Raw genomic sequence first — 19,798 nt, 5'->3', positions numbered from 1 at the left:
CAAGCAACATACGTGCAGAATGAGGCAAGTTGGTTTCCTTCTTGCAAGTCACCAGTGGTTAAGCATTCTACTTGTCAAACTGTCTATTTATGTAAAGACTATGAGTGCATGGGCAAGGAAACATCCTGCATTTCACAAGAATCATTTATTACAACTTGGTGAAGAATTCTTTTAAGACACTAAAAGGAAGAGCTAATTCTCAGCTGGGATGGTGCTAGAGCACACAATCGAGACTGACACTGCAATGGGCAGACAATACAAGAGCAAGATCTGTCAAGGGTGAGACAGCCTTCTTATAAAGCAGAGATTGCAGTGCAGTAATGCAATTCACAGCTTGAACAGTCACTATAGGGAAAGATTTAGAAGAGCCATTTGTCCTGCTGAAAGGAATTCCATTCTCAAATAAAAAGTCATGTTGGAAACTTGCCTGTTGTGCAACACACAGTACATCTTTCTCCGCCCAAGTTTTAATCCATGTATTGCAATACAGAATATTAGCAATATGCCGGAGTCAGGATGCTCTGTTTCAGGTTGCTACATACGGAAATGGCAAAAACTGATTTGACTGTTTATTACAGACATGGGAACCTGAAACTGCACAGCAGTAGATAAAAACCCAGGTGTCTTCTATATTCACTCTAAAAACATGAAAGTAAAAAAACCCAAGACATGTTGCTATTTTGATATCAAGTTATTCAACCAAGATGCAAGGTCCTAGTTATACACACTCAAAGGCTACACATTAACTGTTGAGTTCATCTTTCCTTTCCCTAAGCATAATAAAATTTGACAGTGAATTTCTGAAGGCACACAGCTCATTTAAGTACCATGAATACTCTCTGGCTTCATAAAGCAAATGTGACAGTGTAAGTACATGAACAAAAATATTCATTATATTGTGCTTTCTAAAATCCTTTTTAAAAAAGTTATTCTGAATTACTATTTGAGTGGAAACTTCATCTACCATTCAGGTCCACTGCTAGATTGACTGCTGCCCCATCACATTTAAATTGAACAGGTAATGAGTCTGGATCTGTAGCATCAATATATTGGTTTGGCAACAGCACGCAATTCAAAGGTTAAAAAAAAACACATTTTCTTTGACTTTTCAACATATAGAATCACATACATAAAGCTGCTTTACATTCTACAATGGGAGATGGTATTTTCAACTACACTGACCTATTCTTTCACCCTAGTTAGCAACCTTCCTGCAATGTTAGTGGGCTAGAGGGGAATTCAGTGGCAACATTCACTTTGGGTGCATTTTGAAAAATTCTTACAAGATTTTTTTCTGATGCAGATTCACAAACACTGATTTAATCTTGGTGCACTCAAAAAGTCCATGTATAGATAGCCTTCTTAATTTTTACAGACCTATTGCCAGACTAAAAGTGTTCACGTGTGTGCGTATAGGTACACACGCAGAACACGAAGGTTCTAAGCAAGATTTGTATCACCTTGTAACACAGCAATGATAAAAGGAAGAGATCAGGTCTATCATTAACATACAGTCCAAGCATCATGTTCATTGTCATATACCCTTTTACATACATATTAACACTTTCTATAGGAAAAAAAGTTTCATACATTAAATATTGACAACCTTGTAATGTATTAAATACATATTTATTCAATATTTTATTAAGATTATTAAAAAAAATAATCTTAGATATATTTATTTTCACAAGGTGTATGCAATTATGATGAGTAACCTACACTTTGGCTCTAACAGCCTAGTCCAAACCCCATCAACTTTAATGGGCTTTAGATCAAGCATGTGAACGCACTGTAACAAACACTGTTTCAGGAGGTAATTCCCATGCAACATCAAACTATGACAAGACACAAGAGGCTAAAAATGGCTCATCATAATTTATTTTATGTTAAAATGTACAGCTGGGGGGGATGTTTTTTGCCAGTTTTTATTTTTGTTTCTTGGGTGTTTCATTGTGGGCTTTTTGTTTTAAGTGACTGACTAAAAAGATAACAGATAAATACAAGAGTGTCACTGGGTCCTATTTTTACATGTATCAAGCCTCTTCTGTTCGGCCCTTACAGTCACTCTGTACAGGTACAAAGGCTACAAAAAAGGAAGCAATATAAACAGACACAAATAACTTTTGCCTTTTTACATGCGATCTGTAAGCTTAGTTTGAGCTATTCACACGCTACTGCTCTATTTTTTTTCCCTTAAAAAATAACTCCAATATTTTATAAAGATAGAAAAATCTACAGATGGAATGAAAATGTAAAGTTAGAGGCATTTCCATAAAATAGCAACTTTACACCAAATTCACTACTTTTTTTTTTTTTTTAAATCCTGCCAAGTATTTGGACATATATGAAAGTGTTTCAAAACTTGACAAATAAACACTGAGATGTCTCAATCAACAAAAACCCAAAACAGTATATATAAAACAGAAAGCTGCCTTTTTCCCTATCCCAGCCCCAAAGAAACTGGTCACCAAAATGGAAGAGAGTCTCAACTTTACACTAAACATACAGCAATAAAACCCTTCGAACTAACCAAAATGTGAATAGCTTTTGCAGCTTTTTTTTATTATTTTTTACAAGTTTTATAATTAACAAAAATATAGTTCTGTTTTTTTTACCCTCAAACTAGGGTAACCTAATCAAGGCAAAAAAATTAAGAAATGGCTTACTGTTAAGCACAACACTTGTACAGTACTACAAAATGCACTGTCACTAACAAAGACATTAGCGGCATGCGGAAGTGTCACCTTCAAAAACAAAGTAATACAATAAAAGAACTGCTAAAAGGCATTTACATGTGGGGAAAGGAGAGAGAAAAGCCCAAGATTCAGTACTGTCTGATAGTTTTGGAGTCTATTTATCCACATTTTTAATGGGAGCAGGCACATAAAATGGCTCTGAACCATCAGCTGCTGTGTAATTGCAGTTCATAGAAAGAGTTCTTCCTTTCCAGAAAACTTCAAGCTCAGTGAAATAAACAAAAAAATGGAAAACCACCTAGTTACCCCCAAAGAAAACAGAAGAAAAGGAAAATCCCACAAATTTAAAGCAAAAAAGGAAAAAAAAAAAGAAAAAAGAAAAACTTGTATAAGGCTTTCTGCTGCATACAGCTTTTAAATGGTGCCAACAAATGTTTTTGCATTCACACCAATTGCTGGTTTTGAAATCGTACTCTCCAAAAGATATTTGTGCAGATCAATCCAATACGCCAGTTTGGTAGTTTGTCTCTCCAAAGGGCCTACCTTCTCATGTAGGAGCCATTAAGAGACTGTTTAGACATGCCTGTATTCATGTAGCCATGATGCCCTGGAGGGGTGTACATCATGTTACTGTGGGGTGCTGTCTGCATTGGCTGCTGTGCATATGGCTGAGTTCCCATCATCCCCATCTGCATCTGCATAGGGTACTGGGGCGTTTGATTCATATACCCATGATTACTGTGATATCCGCTATTCATCATCGGCTGGGACATACTATAACCATTCATAGCATTAAGGGTATTCATATTCATGTTCACTGAATTGACATTATAAGCTGGCGCAGGCATCAAGTTTACGCTCATGTTCATACCACGCTGCATTGTTAAGGTCCGTGCGGGCCCTTGCATGGCCACAGTCTGTGAAGCACGCCCGTAAATTTGGGGCTGATGAGCTGCTGCAGCAGGTGGCAGGGGTGTGGATTTGGTTCTTACAGAAACATGACCTTTGCTGGCCATTTGAGTCTGCAGTCTTTGGGTGTGGGATATTCCTATATTTGATGGAGTCATATTACGCTGCAAAAGGGGAGGTGGCAAATTCATGGGAGGAGGAGTAAGGTTAGGGGGAGGGGTCATGGTAGCCTGTGCTTGGGGTCCTCCAGGAACAGCATGTGGAGACTGAGAAAGCTGAACAAGCCCTGTATTACTTAGGGGGGTGGACAAAGAGGCACTGTTTGCATAGGAAGTTACAGCAGCTGAATGGCTGTAAGGCAAAGAATGATCCATAAGCGTGTTAGTTAACTGTTGCAGTTTGGCAAGGCTGAAGGTGGCCGATGGCTGGGAGTAATGCCCCGGTCCAAATTCGCTCTGACCCATTCTTTCGTATAAGCCAATGTTGGCATTGCCAGTCTCGGGGATTTCAGTTAACTGCATAGGTGGTGTAAAGTTAGCGGCCATGCTGCACTGAGATAACTGTTGGTTGCTGCTTGGAGGCCTTTCAACAACACAGCCTTGGGGAGATTTTACATTACAAGTGGGAGGGGAGCTGATATTTGTTTGTTGCATCATACTGCAGCTTCCATTGATGTTAGACATCTGCTGTGTCACTGCACAGCTGCTCTGTGTTAGGTTACTAGACGTAAGGCTACTGTACGAGCAACTGTTTTGTGAAGAGTTGTTTCCACAGATACTACTGCCCATTGTAGAATCGTAACTGCTTGGGTTTTCATAGTTTTCTGTTGTACTCTCAATGCTTCCTAAATCACTAAACCCACTATCCACAACTTGTTGCGAATGATCAGAAACTGAGGGAACATCCATCATTGGACTGGTCTCCATGTTCTGTAGAGACGGCACAGAAATAGCACTTTGATCTGGGCTGATCTGAGCATAGTTGTTCTCTAACGGAGCAACATTTGGACTATTAACAGAACGAACTGACTGGCTGGGATGAGAGTGCACAGAGGAAACAGGGCTACTGTGGTCAGACTGCTGACAATCATCCAGAGTGGTCATCTGGGGGCTTTGGTCAGTATGGGCATAGTTTTGCAAACTTCTACAGGCCTCTTGAGTCTCTGCACAATCCTGAAATGTATCTTCATGTTCACTTGCTTCTTGGGTTAGAGACTGTACTGCTTGAACAGTCTCAGAATCAATCTCCATGGTCTCAGTACTCTCTCCCTTGAAATCTGAATGTAATTCTTCATCAGCTTTTTGGTCCTGGTTGTTATCTGCATGATCATCATCAGATTCCGGCACTGGATCTAAATCTGTAGTTACTTCTTTCTGGTCTCTTTCACACTCATCAGCTGCAAGGTCAACACTACAATTCATTAAGTCCTCCTGATTTGAATTACCAGTTTGAACATTTACGTCTAAAAAAGACTGTTGTGTTTCCAGCATTTCTTTGAAAGCTTCACCAGGCAAATCCTCTTTCTCCACTTCTGCTGAACCCATGTGGCTATCGTCCTCATCATCTGCATCATGATCCTCATTGTGAGAAGGTTCTTCGTCATCCTCTTCATCTTCCTCATGATCATCCAGGCGCACGGACTCTTCTTTTTGCAGAAGAGCCTCATCTGGCTTGTTTTTTTCTTCACCTTTTGAATCGATTCCACTTTCTTCTACATTCCTTTCTTCTTCCCCCACTTTCACCATATCATTTTCTTGTTTTTCAAAGGGTTTACTGGATGGATGCAGAGGTTCAGGTTCTACCTCTTTTACCTTATCATCTGGTGGTGGTAATCCTTCAGCAGGCTCTTTAATCTCTTCCTCTGTAACAGCAGGAACTGGGCAAGGCTTATCTTCAGCTACTTCCTTTTGTTCCTCTACCAGCACCTGATAGTCAGGCTCCATAGGAGTCTCAGGTGGAGTGTATAAATTAAGCTTAAAGCCAGGTTTTCTTTCTTTGTTTTGCCTCCATTTAGATGGACCACGCTTAACTCCTTTAGGCCAACCCTGCTTACTCTTTAAAGGTTCAAGATTGTCTTTAGTGCTTTCTTCCAACACAGCTACATCGTCTGTATTATCTTTGGGAGGCAACAGAGACAAAAGAAACATCTTAGCTTGCACAGACTAATGAATCGATACTTTCAAACATAAACCCAAAGTAATTTATAAACTCAAAATGCATTAAGAAACTCTGGAATGAGAGTTATAAACAGATTTTATACCACAAAAGAAATACATAATAAGCACAGCTTAAACACACTTATGTAGATATGTAAAGTGCCTCTTGATTGGTGGCCTTTTAACAGTGACCATTAGAACCACCATTTATACACTAAAAGAACCCTAGAGATTTAAATCACACCACATGTAAACTAAAGCAAACATATCATCCAAGGATGTGATTATTAACCTTTATTTTTAGAATAAGAACTCTGTCATCACTTTATATAGACATGAAGCTAATGTGTTTTGGGTTTTTGTTTTTTGTTTTGTTTTGACAGTAGGAATGTGAGAGTCTGGAGTCACCTGTTTGACCATACTGGAGGACAGGCTAGAGTAAGCATCTAATCATGCCTTAGTGCCAACACTGAAAAAAGGTGGTTCATTCAAAAGTATCTTCTTAGGGGCAGCATATCATGGCACAACTCATAACACATGACAAAAGCTAAAAGATAATTGAAATTAAACATAGAGCACATAAGAATACTAAATTAATCCACTGACTATTAAAAAAAACCTCTCCAAACAATCACTCTTCTCTTCTTTCTCCCTAGGTACCACTTACATATATACCAGAAAAAGGCGTGAATTCTCAAGATACAACATGCTGCACTTGGGAGCGTGAAGGCTTCAGTGATATTCCTTTGCTGATTTCTGCCTCTCACTGTAGTGCTGTAACACTACTACAGTCAATTAATGCGACGACATGGTCCATGGATAAATACACAATATCAGTTTCATTAGCAAAGTACAAACCTGATCACTGGGACATACATAGCTAGAACACTGAATTTGCTACTACTGGTTTAATCAAGTCCTACTAAGAAGCATGAAAAAGCGGTAATATTCTAATGTACCTGCGGACTGGTTTGTAACAGCATCAACACTCATAAGCATGGCTGTTCTACTTGCACAAAAGCTGTTTTAAAATAGAAATTAATGGATGATCCCTTAGCTGAGGATCACAAAGATTAAACCTTCCATGTAATTACAAAAACATGGAAGTAGTACCCACTGGCTTCTTAAAGAAAATATGTAGCCCTAAGAATCCAGTCATTCATTCTGGAATTAAAACTTACAAATGTAATTTGAGAGCCAGGAGGTCAAGGGATGAGCATACATTTAGAATAGCTCAATAGTAGTTTCACTAGCCATCCATTAGCTTTTCTGCCAGGAAATATATTTGAAATAAATTTGAAAAATTTGAGATAAGCAGTTAAAACCATCTCTTTTGCGGGGATAAAAACAGGTGCCACAGTGCTGAATGCAGATGAGGACATACTCCCCAGAAACTACAGACATTTCATTGAATTACCAACAATGTTGAACAGAAAGATATTTCTGTAAAGTAGATCTTCCTTTTTGCTTGTGTCTTTTACCAAGATACAAAAACAAGATTAGATAACATTCCAAAGATACTCGCTCTGTGGAGTATGAAGTGCCTGTTGCAGGGACAGAGAAGTTGTTTTTGGCAACATGGCATGGACTCCCGTGTTTCAGACTGGAAAACTTTTTTTTTCTGAATAAAAATATTACAGTATTAATACTCCTGGGATAGAGGAAAAAAAAGCAAACAAACAAACAAACAAACCCTGAAGCCACCACCAAATTCTAATAAATTATGCAAGATTAATGGCTCCAGTAGCACCTCTAAGCAGAAATCATTACGATACGATTTTAAGACCAAAATAGCCAAACACAACTTTTTTATAACTTTCCTATTTATGACAAAAATAACATTTACTTTGAAACCCACATGACAAATTAATTTTGTTAAGATAAGAACATTTTCAGCTTACTTGTACAGTTGTCATCACTCCTGTAACAACGAATGTCTTTCTCCTCCTTGTTCTGCTCTTCCTTCTTCTCCTGTTTCTGCTGCCCAGGCTGATATTCAAAAGTTTTTCTAATCACAGGCTTCAAGTCATCATCTTCCCCATCCATCTCACAGGTAGGTTCTAGCTGTGGCATGGGACGTTCCTCATCTGAGTTATCAAATGGCTCATTCAACACCTCTGTTGTTTCAGAAATTGTCTCTGTTGTAACACTGCTATTAATCCTTCTGCGTTTACGGCCTCTCTTCTTTTTCAGTAGGAAAGGTCTCTGAAAAATAATTCCACAAATATAACTCTTCCTACATTCCTGTTTTGTCAGTTGACTTGGTGCACTAGTAAATACATTTATGTTAAGTGAGTTCACCTTAATCAATTTACTCATTCCAAAATACCTTACATGGTATAAAATGTAAATGTAGATCTACTCCATGGGTAAAATGTCTAAAGTATACACAGTTAAAACCAGTATGTATGCATACACACAAACCCTTCTGTAGGTGAAAAATGAGGACTAGAAGTTTCTTCATACAACAGTGATTTCTACATTCTACTTCTGTTAAATAACATTCATAGCAGTACTAAATAAATTGTATTTACAAGATTTTCCACTGTAGATTTAGAATTCAAGAACACTCACAAGTATCAGATTTTTTTCTACATTTCTGATTTCTATTTTACAAAAAACAAAAGTATATTTAAAAAAGTAAAAGCAAAGGAAATGCACCTCAAGCTTCACATTGGTCTTACCAGTACATTAAAGAATCCCACAGTTAGCTGCTATAAAGCAAGCTAGCTAATATTTTTATTTCTATTGCTATGCATATATATTTCTCAGAGACTGATAGTTTCTTTGAAGTCTGTTAATTGAAAATAAAAACAAAGAGACACTCCAATTCCCTAATTCTCACCAAAGACACCTAAACACGTGCTAAATCAGGTGTTTTAAAATTTTGGGGTGCTTATTTCAGTAATTTAAGCCATTCAAACAGCTAACTTCTCAACAAAATTCAAGACTATGTCAACACTGCAGCAAGCAGAAATTGACATTTCAATTTCTTTGAGATGAGAAGAATATGGTTTAAAACATAACTGCCTTTTTGTTTGGAAAAAAAGTACTCCCCTTACAGATTTCCTGTATTAATGGACTGTAAGAATTCAAACCCCTCAAGTTGGAGTCCATCTTAAAATGAAAAAGAGAAAAAGGAAAAACCATTAAAATATTGAATCAGTACCAATGCCCAACAGCAGATGGCAGTCACTAGTTTAAAAATAAACACGAAATTCTGATTTCTTTGGTGGCATCCATGTTTTTACATGTGACAAATTTATAAGATAAAAAAATCGAAAAGATAAAAAGTTGGATGGAAGGGAATAAAACAAATACAGGAAGCATTCAGTGCTCTAACGATACAGAAAAGAACTAAAACAGTCTAATAAATACTTGTAAACAAAATAGGCTGTTATTGTGATGATAATGCTTTTATTGAAATCAGAGTTAAATGACAAAATCAAACCACTGAATAACACACCTTTCTTTTTATGGCCAGCGACTGTGGCTTTGTCAGCCGGGGAGGTGAACTCTGCTGATTCTCATCCCCACCATCCTCCTCGCTGCTGTCCTTAGATTGCTCTGTGGATTGCCCTCGTTCCCCCACCACTGCCACACTTTCTGGAGATCGCAAATATTTATTTTTAGATTGTACTTTTGCAGGTGATTGCCTACTATTAGTTCTTGTGGAGAATATTTCTTGCTCTTCCTTTTCCCAGCAGCTAGCTTGCTCCATCAGACGCTCAGCCTGAAGGGTTGAGGTTAAAATAACGGGTCACTGAAACAGCATTTACTTAGCCATATCCTTTACGTTCTGCTAAAGAGTTACAATAAGTCAACCCTGATTAGCACTGCTGGCTAACCTAGCAACAACATTTCAGCTGAATCATCTAGTAGGCTCCTTTACAACAGTTAGGATAACAAACCAAAGAAGATTGCATTTCATGGGATATTTAGCACTATTAATGATGCAGCGAATTGATTTAAGTCCTTTAGCACTACATTACATGCCCACTGACATGGATCACTTTGAGCAAGTTCATAACACAAAGAATCAATTGACATTGCAGCCCCTGAGCTCTGCACCAAATTTGATCTGATTACATGCTCCTTGACTACCTCAGGAGTGATAAATACAGCTCCACAACAAGAGATTCACATTTTTAAGTTTTAATATTCATCCCCCCAAAAGTTACCACGTCTTGCTGAGCAGTTTCCAAAACTCTGTGTTACAACATAATCAGTATCCTCCATAATTAGGCAGAGGTCAAAATTACAACTGCTCTATTTAAGGTACCCTACTGTTGAATATTAGGGAATGATGAAATTGAAAAGAAAGGAAATTCAGAAAAAAAGTTGCTGCTATTACCTCCTTTTCTGCTTCTCTCTCTTCTTCAGAAACTGCAGCATTAGAAACTAACAGAGGAGTCCATCTCAAGCTTTCAGGATCTACTTCATTAATACGTGGATTTGCTTTCAGTTTCTCCATATGACTTGAAATCAGCTTCTCCCTTCTAATAATTACAAATCTACAATCCAATAAACAGTATTTTATTTTAGAAAGTGATCATGTAAAACAATCTTCCTACAGATTAAATCCTTTTGCACCATAACCTGTGAAAATAGACTGGTAAAGCAACAGATTAATCAAACTAAAAATAACAGCTAATGTACATGGATAACACACACTGCTGACTGTTTTCTAAGAAAAGTAAGGAAACAACAGTTGATGAAAGGAAAACCCAACACTAAACATCAGTAGGGAAGAAAGTTAAGTTGTTATAGTAAACCAGTCTAAATACATGCAGTAGGTTTAGTGTAGGCCCTTCACTCTGCCAGAGCAGTTTCCAACTTTAATATGACATACAAATAAAAACAGAAAACACTGTGGATCATGAAGCAAAGAGTGAGAAACTTGTTAATACTGTAACTGAAGATGGCAGCTAACTGGACACGAAAACACGTTATAAACACGGGTCTTCTAACAAAACATAAAAATGTACCTCTCTCCTATGCTGATGCAGTAGAAAACAGCTTCCTAATTATTATGAAGTAGCATATCAAATGTAGACAAAGACTAACGTAATAGTAGTATGCTAGCACATACCCTGCTGAAGTATCCTGTTATAAAGTAAATAACTATAAAAGTTTAAACTTCTTTTAAGCAAGGATTTTGAAGGCTTAAAATAAAACAAAAAAATATTAAGTGATTAAAGTGACAACATTACTTTCCACCAAGAGAATACTTGGAAAAAAAAATCATATCTGGGTGAAAATTTTTTGCAGAACTGTGACAAACCTCTACCTCACTAATGTAAGAAAAATGAATTAAATGTAAGAAATAATAAGGAACCATTCCTGACTCCTAAGGTAAATCTCTGGACAGGCACTTCAAAGATGTGATTTCTTTTCCTGGCTCAGCCACTGACCTGGATACCTTTAGCCAGGTCAGTTCATGTCCCTGTCTAAGCTTTACTACCGGTGGAAAAAAAAAAACTGTGTTTATAAAGTAATTTGAATTCTGTAGATGAAAAAGCATTATTTTCTAACTGGATGACGGTACTCAAAGCCTATAGTAATTTGTGAAAGGGCACAAGTTTCACACAAGAAATTAATACATATTTATTTCTCTCGTAAAACGCTTTTGTCCCATCAGGTTGCCTACAAATAAGCACCCCAGAAAATTAAGGTTTTATTCTAATGACAGCCTTCTAAACCACTCTCATAACACTACCTGTAGGCCAATCTCCTTTCTGAATACTTGCATTCTTACCAGTTCAAAACTTGCTAGTTTTGAATACTAGTACTGGTGCACATAAGTTACCGAGGCTGAGCTAATCTGTGATTTTCATTTTATTTCTTGGCACCTCACTGTTTGCAAGGCAATTTCACTTAATTATGTTTCCACGACTGGACTATCCAGAAAGAATTAAGGTCTTGAGAAACACAAATACCACTGAAAGTCGTTTAAGGCATTTTATATAAAAAAATAAAAATTAAAATTAAAAAATGCAATACATAAAATTAGTGTTTAAAACAGCAATCACGATCATTAAGAAAGATGACATTCACAAAATAGGAACTCACCTTCTCAGTGCATTAACTTTCAATATTGATCATAGCATTAAATATAAACTCTAAAAAAAAAAAGTTTGTATTCCCAGTACCTTGGGCAGGACTTCACAAAGAGCTGACCCAATCCTATGACTTTTGTGAAATTCAGTAATGACTGAAAAACGGGTTTTGTAGAGAGAGACTGCCACCCATAAAACCAAATCTTTCCCTCATTGGCATTCAAAGCAATGTATTTGCAAAGCAACAGTCAGGAATTGTACTTACAGATGATGATACTGAATGAAACGGCCTTACTGACTTCTTCAGTAAGATTGTTATTCATTTTAAAGTGAGAATTTTACATGGGCATTTTTTATATCACGTGTTATGTATGCAGAGAAAGTAAGTATTTTGTCTCATCTTTTTTTTAATTTTTATAAGATTCACTGACCTATCTTCTCTTTTATCTATCATGCTATGCTGCTGCAGGGTTGTGGCGATATCATGCGGACACATTCCCGTAGCTCGACTCATTCCTTTGATGCTGATTTGTTTTTCATGGTGGCAGTTAAGGTATTCTAAAATTACACTTTTCCAGTAAGCCAAGTATGAGAGACGACCCAGATCAGACAACGGCTTTTCAGGGGATCCTGCTTGACCCTCTCTTCTAGAAAGTAAATAGCCTAGAATGAAAAGAAACAAAATATCTTACTAAGAGAACATAACTAAAGAATTTAAGCTACCCTTTAAGAAAGTTGGTATTAATAGAGAGCTCAGCATAACATTATTGGCAACACTTGCAATTAAATAAATCCTATCCACAAAAGAGATGGTTTTTCATAATTATAATGACATTTAAAAACATTAAGTTCTTTTAAGAGATTCAAACATTACGAGAATCAAACAAAAGCCCCTTTCTAATCAGAAGGCAAGGAGGAAAAAAAGCCAGCACGTTTCAGCAGGTCTCATCATACATGTTCTCATTTAGAACTACAGGTGTCTGGCCTTTTCAGAAACTTTTACATTACTGAAGCCAAGAATTTTCAGAAGAATCTCAACAGGAAGTGTCACAGGTAGCACCAGTTAGGTCAGTTTTCTTCATGAAGCCTCAAGTGACAAATTTTTGATTAAACAGTTAGTCATTGTATTTGAGGTGACATAATTCACGAGTTGAATTACTAGAATTACTTAGAAATAATAATAAAAAAAACCTCCCTTAATTCATGTTCAAGAGCATTCACATAATTCCAGTTTGCAGTCTTCACAACTAACTTATCAGCTATTACATTATATTAATTTTCCTATATATAATATACAACCTCATTTTATCTTCTATACACGTAATATGTCCTTTTCAACTGTCTTCAGCTTTAAGAAGCTTTTACAATTCAAAGCAGAACACACCTGCTTGGAGATAACAGAAGAACTCTGGTATTTGCCACCATTAAAACTAATTCAGGAGAAAGAAGAAAATAACACAATTAATAAAACGTATCCTTCTAGAGTATTTTATCTCTCCATGGTAATATTCTGCACTGTGCCATTACAAATGCTACCAAAATTTGGGTCTTAAGAAAACCAGGCTTACAAAATGCTTTTTCCAACATAAGCTAGGACATGATGCTTATGGAATTGCATTACTCCAAGTCACCTGGAGTCCACCAACATATATGGTTTTTATCTACCAATGTTCTTCTGAAATAATTTACTTTAAAAAGTTGGAATCCTTCCTTTAATTGTTAAAAGATTGCTCTAAACATACCTAACACATCCATGTCATATTTGTTAAGCAAATCCTCGTGTCTGTTTCTCCACAAAGCTTCTCGTAACCAACTTCACTACAAATTTAAAACATACAATTTAACACCCAGCCGAGTGAAGCAGTGTCTATTTCCATGTTTTGCTGCATGTTCTACTATACACCCATTGTACGCATAAGCACACGCATTTATATATGTGTGTACACACATACACTTATTTATAGCTAAAAATAAAACTCACACATGTGTTTTCACTCAGCCTGAAAAAAATGTCTTCACTTTTGGGGGGACAACACAAAAGGTCCGCTACAGAATTTGGAAAACACATGTTGAGTGGTCATCATAGTCTAACCTCCAGTTTGCATAAAAACGTTTAAACAGAGAAGCAATTATAGTACTACTTTCCAAGTGATCACTAGCAATATGAAAACTGAAATACGTAGTGTCACGTTCATATCCATTAGCATGACTTACAATAAGGTGCTACCACTTCAAGAGGAATGCCATCCCACATCTGCCTACTTCTACATAGGCACACAGAAACCTACATAAAGCCTGCCAATATCTGCAAGGTACCACTGGAAATTCAGCAAGTAAATTTATTCTGTCTTACAGAAGAAACACTACCTTGGACCTCAAGAAAAGGAAGGTACTTCAACATTCCAAGTGGCAGCATATGAAAACTTTGTAGTCGGATGATGCATCTGAGTACTAATTGTAACTGTTGTTGACAAGAGCTTTCACGTTCAAAAACAGATTGCATCTTGACTAGTCTGAAGAATTGTTGTTTTACTTCCAAATGCACAAAAGGAGACCTAGACTTTATGTATAGCCCACTCCGTATAATTGTGTAGAGTTTTACTTGTACCAATTTTGGATCATCTTGTTTACAACTTAGAAAGACGAGTTCTATACCAAGACGTTGTTGCCTACAGAAAAAGATGCAGCAGTACAAGTCGTGACAGGAGTCTCAATAAAGAAAAAGACAGGGAGAAGTACATAGATTTTAAAAGAATTCCATGAAGAGAACTTACAGTTGACTTCAAGTAACTATACAGTTTAAACTACCAACTTAACATTCAAGAAAATTTGGGCACTAATAGCAAGTATCTGTAAGCTTCCTCTGTTTCCATTTTTCTCATAAATAACATGGCTGTAACTACACTTCCTTGATAAACATCTAACAAGACTGAAGAAACCACTATCAAGAGTTTAGTGTTATTAATTACGCAACTGCAAATAGCCTTAGACTTTACTAGCATACCCTTGCACATCAGATTCTTCCAGTGGTTGGGGACTTAAGAGATTAGCTCTCAATGGTCATTTTGACATATTCTACACCCAAGTATTGAAACTTATCCTACACGGCAATAACATGCGTTGGTATTTTTCCTTCAACCTTCCTACAATACAACGTACGCTTAACCAAGATACAGATATTCTATAGAATCAGAAATACAGACCTGAGCTAACAGTCTTAGTTATGTGTAAACAGGCACTGAAGGAAAGTTTCTCTTTTAAGATTCTGTGAGTTGAATGACATCTATTAAATTAAACTTACCAAAGAGACGCCAAATAATTGATCTAAGTTGCAGGTAAATAAAAAACAATGATCTTGAGAGCTCATGTATCTATCCTGAAGCATCTAAAATGAGTACAATACGTCCCTGTTAAACACATACCCCCAGGGTCAATGTGTCTACCTAATCTTAAGAATGGATAGCCTGAAAGTGAAAACCTGAAAAAACTCTCACACCATAACACCTGACTTGTGACTGTGAACAATGGCAACATTCAGAGGACAAAATATAGCTCCTCCCCAGCACCCATTGGTAAAGAAGTCAGACTGTATGCTAAAAAAAATAAAAATAAAATAATTTTAAGACTTAAGCTAGAAAAACAGAGTTGTCTGTCTCATCATCTGTGCATGTAAATGGTGGTACCAAAAAAACTTGAAAGACAAAAATACCATTAATGGTTTTTATTTCTTGTCCTATCTCCAACCTTCAGAGTGAAGCAACATGCCACATGGCATTACAGACTTTGATTTTTGTCACACAACCTCTCCAGAGCCACTAAGGTTTCATCTTATTCAGTACTTAAAACAGTTAGAATAAATTCTATCTGAGAAAGGAAAAATTAGTGTAAGATACATATATTTTATGCCTTCACCACAAACTTAGGAGGTAGTTCGACATTAAAACGTATACAGTTGAAGAAATTAACGTGAGCAGTTAACTCGTACTTTGAATCTGCAGCATTCCTAATATGCAGCTCCTCTAAGTAATTAGCTACAACAGTCTACAACACACTTACATAAAAAAAGTAACATTAATACATCTGTACAAGACTCCAAAAACCTTTACTTAGTCAGCTTCTACTTCTGTTACAATCAGTACTGTCTCTGTAACAGATAAAACAGTGTGGGATTAGAGGCCCAACTTGATAGTACCTTGTTCCAACAGCAGCCAACAGAAAACAAACAAACAAACAACAACAAAAAACCACACATGGGACAGACTAAAATAGGCAACCATCTTGTGAAATCCACAAACAGAGAAAGTTTTTATCTGTCCAAACAAATCACACCAGATCTATATCACCACCCTCATGCTTCTTGACACCTTCTAAGATCTTGTAAGATCTGTTGTACCACTGTCTTTTGCAAACAGTGGAGTCCATCTTCCTCCTCCATCCACTGCATTTACCTGTGTGCTCACTAGTACTGTTTAGTGTAGTTTCTACTAATTTGCTTGATACTGACATAAGGAGAACTAACTTGTATCTCTCTAACTCAAAAACTGGGGTCACATTAGCCCCTTTCAGTCCTGCAGCACTGATGTATGCAGTTTTAGGTGCACTTCAGGTTACAAACTGCCACGAGCTGCTATTTCATTACAAAGTCCCTTTTAGTTCCACATCCTTCTTACCCTGCCAAATATACTTCTAAACTTCACCCACTTAGCTTTCTGATAAGAAGTCTAAATCCTTAAGCAGTAGTCACTCCACAGTTTTAAATATGGCGGACACGATTTCACTTAAGATAGCTGAATTAAACTTTATTATCTGTTGAAGAAATATATACCTGTCACTTTCCTTTTGACATGGCAGTCAATGCAGGCATGCCCTCAAAGGTGTAAGGACGCACATTACATAGAGGCCAGAAGCACAGGAAGAAGCTGCAAATAAAGACGCTAAATGACTGAATTGGTATACTGAGGGAGACCAACTGACAGAAGGATGTCAAATGAGGTTTGAAGATGTTTTAAGGACCCTCTGCAATTTGTGTGTTCTCTATACATGCCTTATATTCTACGGCAATGAAAAAAATCAATTTATTTCATTTCTGAGGGCTACATTTCATTTTGGAAATGAAAAGTTTTGCAAAAAAGAGATCTAGCTATAAAGACGTTCAGTTTCTTTGAGTGTGTTTAAGACTCGCCACAATCATTATAAAGTCATTAGGTTTTCAAATAAGTTAAGTAATTTAACTTGAATCAAGTAAACCACAAAACAGAAATCCCAGTCTTGTCCTCCCTTCCCTTCATCCCACAATTTGCCACCTGGATGTATGAGACTGAATTATGCATTTGTGCATGCAAGAGAAGAGCAAGGCCATACAGTGGCTCAGTTATGCACAGAAGTAGCTAAAATGTGGTACATGTAATGCACAGGATTGAATGAACACTTCATTAGTGGTTTCCTGTTCACCTGAGAATTAAGTGAGCTTAGCTAAAATTAAGGTTTTGAACATGTATTTTTGATGTAATTGTATTTAGTATTTCCGTTTTTAGAAAACTTTATATACTGGAAAGATTCTACAAAGGCTGCATTTTACAGTAAATACAGAGATTACTTTGTTTAGCTTAAGAGTAAGCAGTAGTCTATTGGTTAGCATCTACACTTCAGAGAATTAAGAATTGCAGCAGAGCATTTATTAAGGAGGTGAAACGGAGGGCTACATTTGGCTTATAAAGAGCATGTTATTAATCCTCTTTTTACGCAGGTATCACAACATCTTTCACAATCTCAAGCAGGCAATATAATTGTGCATTTTGTTGAAAATTCAACATACAAACAGAATACAATCCACCCAGAGCATCCTGGGGACGGTTTTTCAATGCAAAGTGCTCAGGAAGATGCCACCAGCTGAATCTCTATTATCATTTCTTGTGTTCCACTACCCATGTGCATTTGACAGATCAACCTCACCATGCGTGCCACACACAATGAACTACGGACTTTGTGCCAAATTAACACAATTCCTCCACTCGTGTAATAAAATAAATTGAAAAACTAAACGATTTTTTTTTTTGAGTCTTCTCCCTTATCTACCATGTTCGAGGAAATCTATAGTATTAATCTCTGAATTAAAAAAAAAAAATACAAATACTAGTGAAGTCCTATGTTCTTAGAACTGGGCCAGAATATAGCTTACAAAAACTCCTTCACATTGATTACTAATTAACATCAGCTTGATTGAAAAATCACGTTGACTTTAATATTAGTATTACACGCCCTTATACATCCTTTGTTAAAGGGGAAAAATACCATTCTGTCAATCTTCCATACAGACTATTTGAATGTCTTAATTACTTGGAAACAAAAGGACAAACATCTTAAATTAGGATGTGTTACCAGAGTATTCCAGAGTCCTCATCTTGGATCATCCTAGCTGTTCCAAAAAAAACCACTTCATTCAGTTTGTAATTGCTACTTAAATTAAACCTTTTTTTTATTTTTTCAGTCATCTGCAGATTAGATTAGTTTATAATCTTACAGAAAAGCTGCAATGACATGCAGCAAGCATTTCTTTCAAAAACAGAGAAGCACTGGTGGTAGTTCAATGAAAGAAAAGCTGAGCTTTGCTGCACTGAAAACACTACAGAGAACTGTTTACATCCTATTTCCTCTCCACACATTCATAGATTATTAATAAACATAACACACAGCCCTCTAATAGGAATAACTCTTGCAGAGCACAAGAACAATACAGAAAATGCAATGTAGCAGAGGAAGGACTCCTAAGAGTCTTTCAGCAGGTAAATTAACCCTAACACTGCAACCTATTGGACTCCACTAGAAACAGCAGTGGGCTTAGCAGGTACGAAATACTTATTCTGTTCAGCAGGGTTTCATCAAGACAACTTCCTTTCATACTTTTTAGGCTACCATCTTTCATGTTTCCTCATGAAAATGCTTGATTGTCATCATGTTGCCTTGCTTCAGAGAGAAAAATTTCTACTGTGAATTTTTACTTCATTTACATGGAAGAAAAAAACTTTCCACCTTCTGCAGTGCAAAGGATCATAATTTAATGGAAGTAACATTCCATACAATTGCAAATGCATTAATTTATTGCTTCTGTATTAAAATACCCAAACAATACACAACACATCACATCTGAATAATCTTCCAATCAGCTTTACTTCCACAAGTCAGATGGTATTCTTGTAATGTGTAATAACTGAGCATCAGTGTGGGAAATAAACCAAATGAAGCAAGACCCAAATTCAGATCTGCTAAGCATGACTTCCAAAAGTAATTGTCTTTCACCACTCTAATTTGTCTTAGAGCAAAACATGAAAGTCAGCTGAAATGGCTGCAAACTTACTGAAGACTTGCCTGCATAGAGCACCATTTTAAAAACAGATTACAACCCATAAACAGGAATGACATAGCTTAGAACAACTGCCAGGTTGCCAGTTCTCACAGTCATAAAACTGCTACTGAGCTGCTACAACATACAGCATGTCCAGCTTCAATTTGCTTTAGAGATGTGTCATCTGTATGCACTACTATTCAGCAGTTGAGATGTATATGGCTTAGTTGCCTGTGAATCAAGGACAAGACAGACAACAAAGACAGAAACACGATCGCCATCCCAAGGGACATGCTTGTTCTCTAGCCATGCACTAACGCCACTTCAATCACATTTGAACAGCTCTTCCAAACTACTGTCAAGGCACAACTAAACCCCGTACTATCCTTCTGGAACTGTTCAGCTGTACTAACAATAGCAATACGTCACTGATCCTATCAATAGGTTTGAATTTTTTCAGAACTAGAAGCACCTTAGCACTTGTTATATTATTTACACCAAGTAATATAATGATGACAAAAATTCATTTATTTCATTCATTGTCACAGTTGTCCAGACTTTGTCTTTTTTGAAGACACGCATAATATTTGTCACATTTCAGTCACTAAGGATGATCCCCCATTTGCCACGATTTCT

The 19,798-nt window shown here is 36.8% G+C and overlaps 1 protein-coding gene across 18 annotated transcripts in view; it reads right to left on the bottom strand.

Annotated features, from left to right (window-relative positions):
• Nucleotides 1-1,865: 1,865 nt before the first annotated feature.
• Nucleotides 1,866-19,798, bottom strand: part of KAT6B (lysine acetyltransferase 6B) — a 128,803-nt gene continuing 110,870 nt past the window's right edge. For all 18 annotated transcript variants that reach the window (XM_080597156.1, XM_080597171.1, XM_080597168.1 and 15 more), the window contains 5 exons: nucleotides 12,252-12,483; nucleotides 10,116-10,275; nucleotides 9,228-9,494; nucleotides 7,663-7,966; nucleotides 1,866-5,721 (listed from right to left, as the gene is read on the bottom strand). In XM_080597156.1, the coding sequence (XP_080453282.1) occupies nucleotides 3,236-5,721; nucleotides 7,663-7,966; nucleotides 9,228-9,494; nucleotides 10,116-10,275; nucleotides 12,252-12,483 (3,449 nt within the window). In that variant the 3' untranslated portion in view covers nucleotides 1,866-3,235. The remainder of the gene's footprint in view (nucleotides 5,722-7,662; nucleotides 7,967-9,227; nucleotides 9,495-10,115; nucleotides 10,276-12,251; nucleotides 12,484-19,798) is intronic.

The sequence above is a fragment of the Anser brachyrhynchus genome (genome assembly GCF_964034855.1).
Source record: "Anser brachyrhynchus genome assembly, chromosome: 6".
NCBI lineage: Eukaryota > Metazoa > Chordata > Aves > Anseriformes > Anatidae > Anser > Anser brachyrhynchus.
This window is presented reverse-complemented; position numbering and strand designations above follow the sequence as displayed.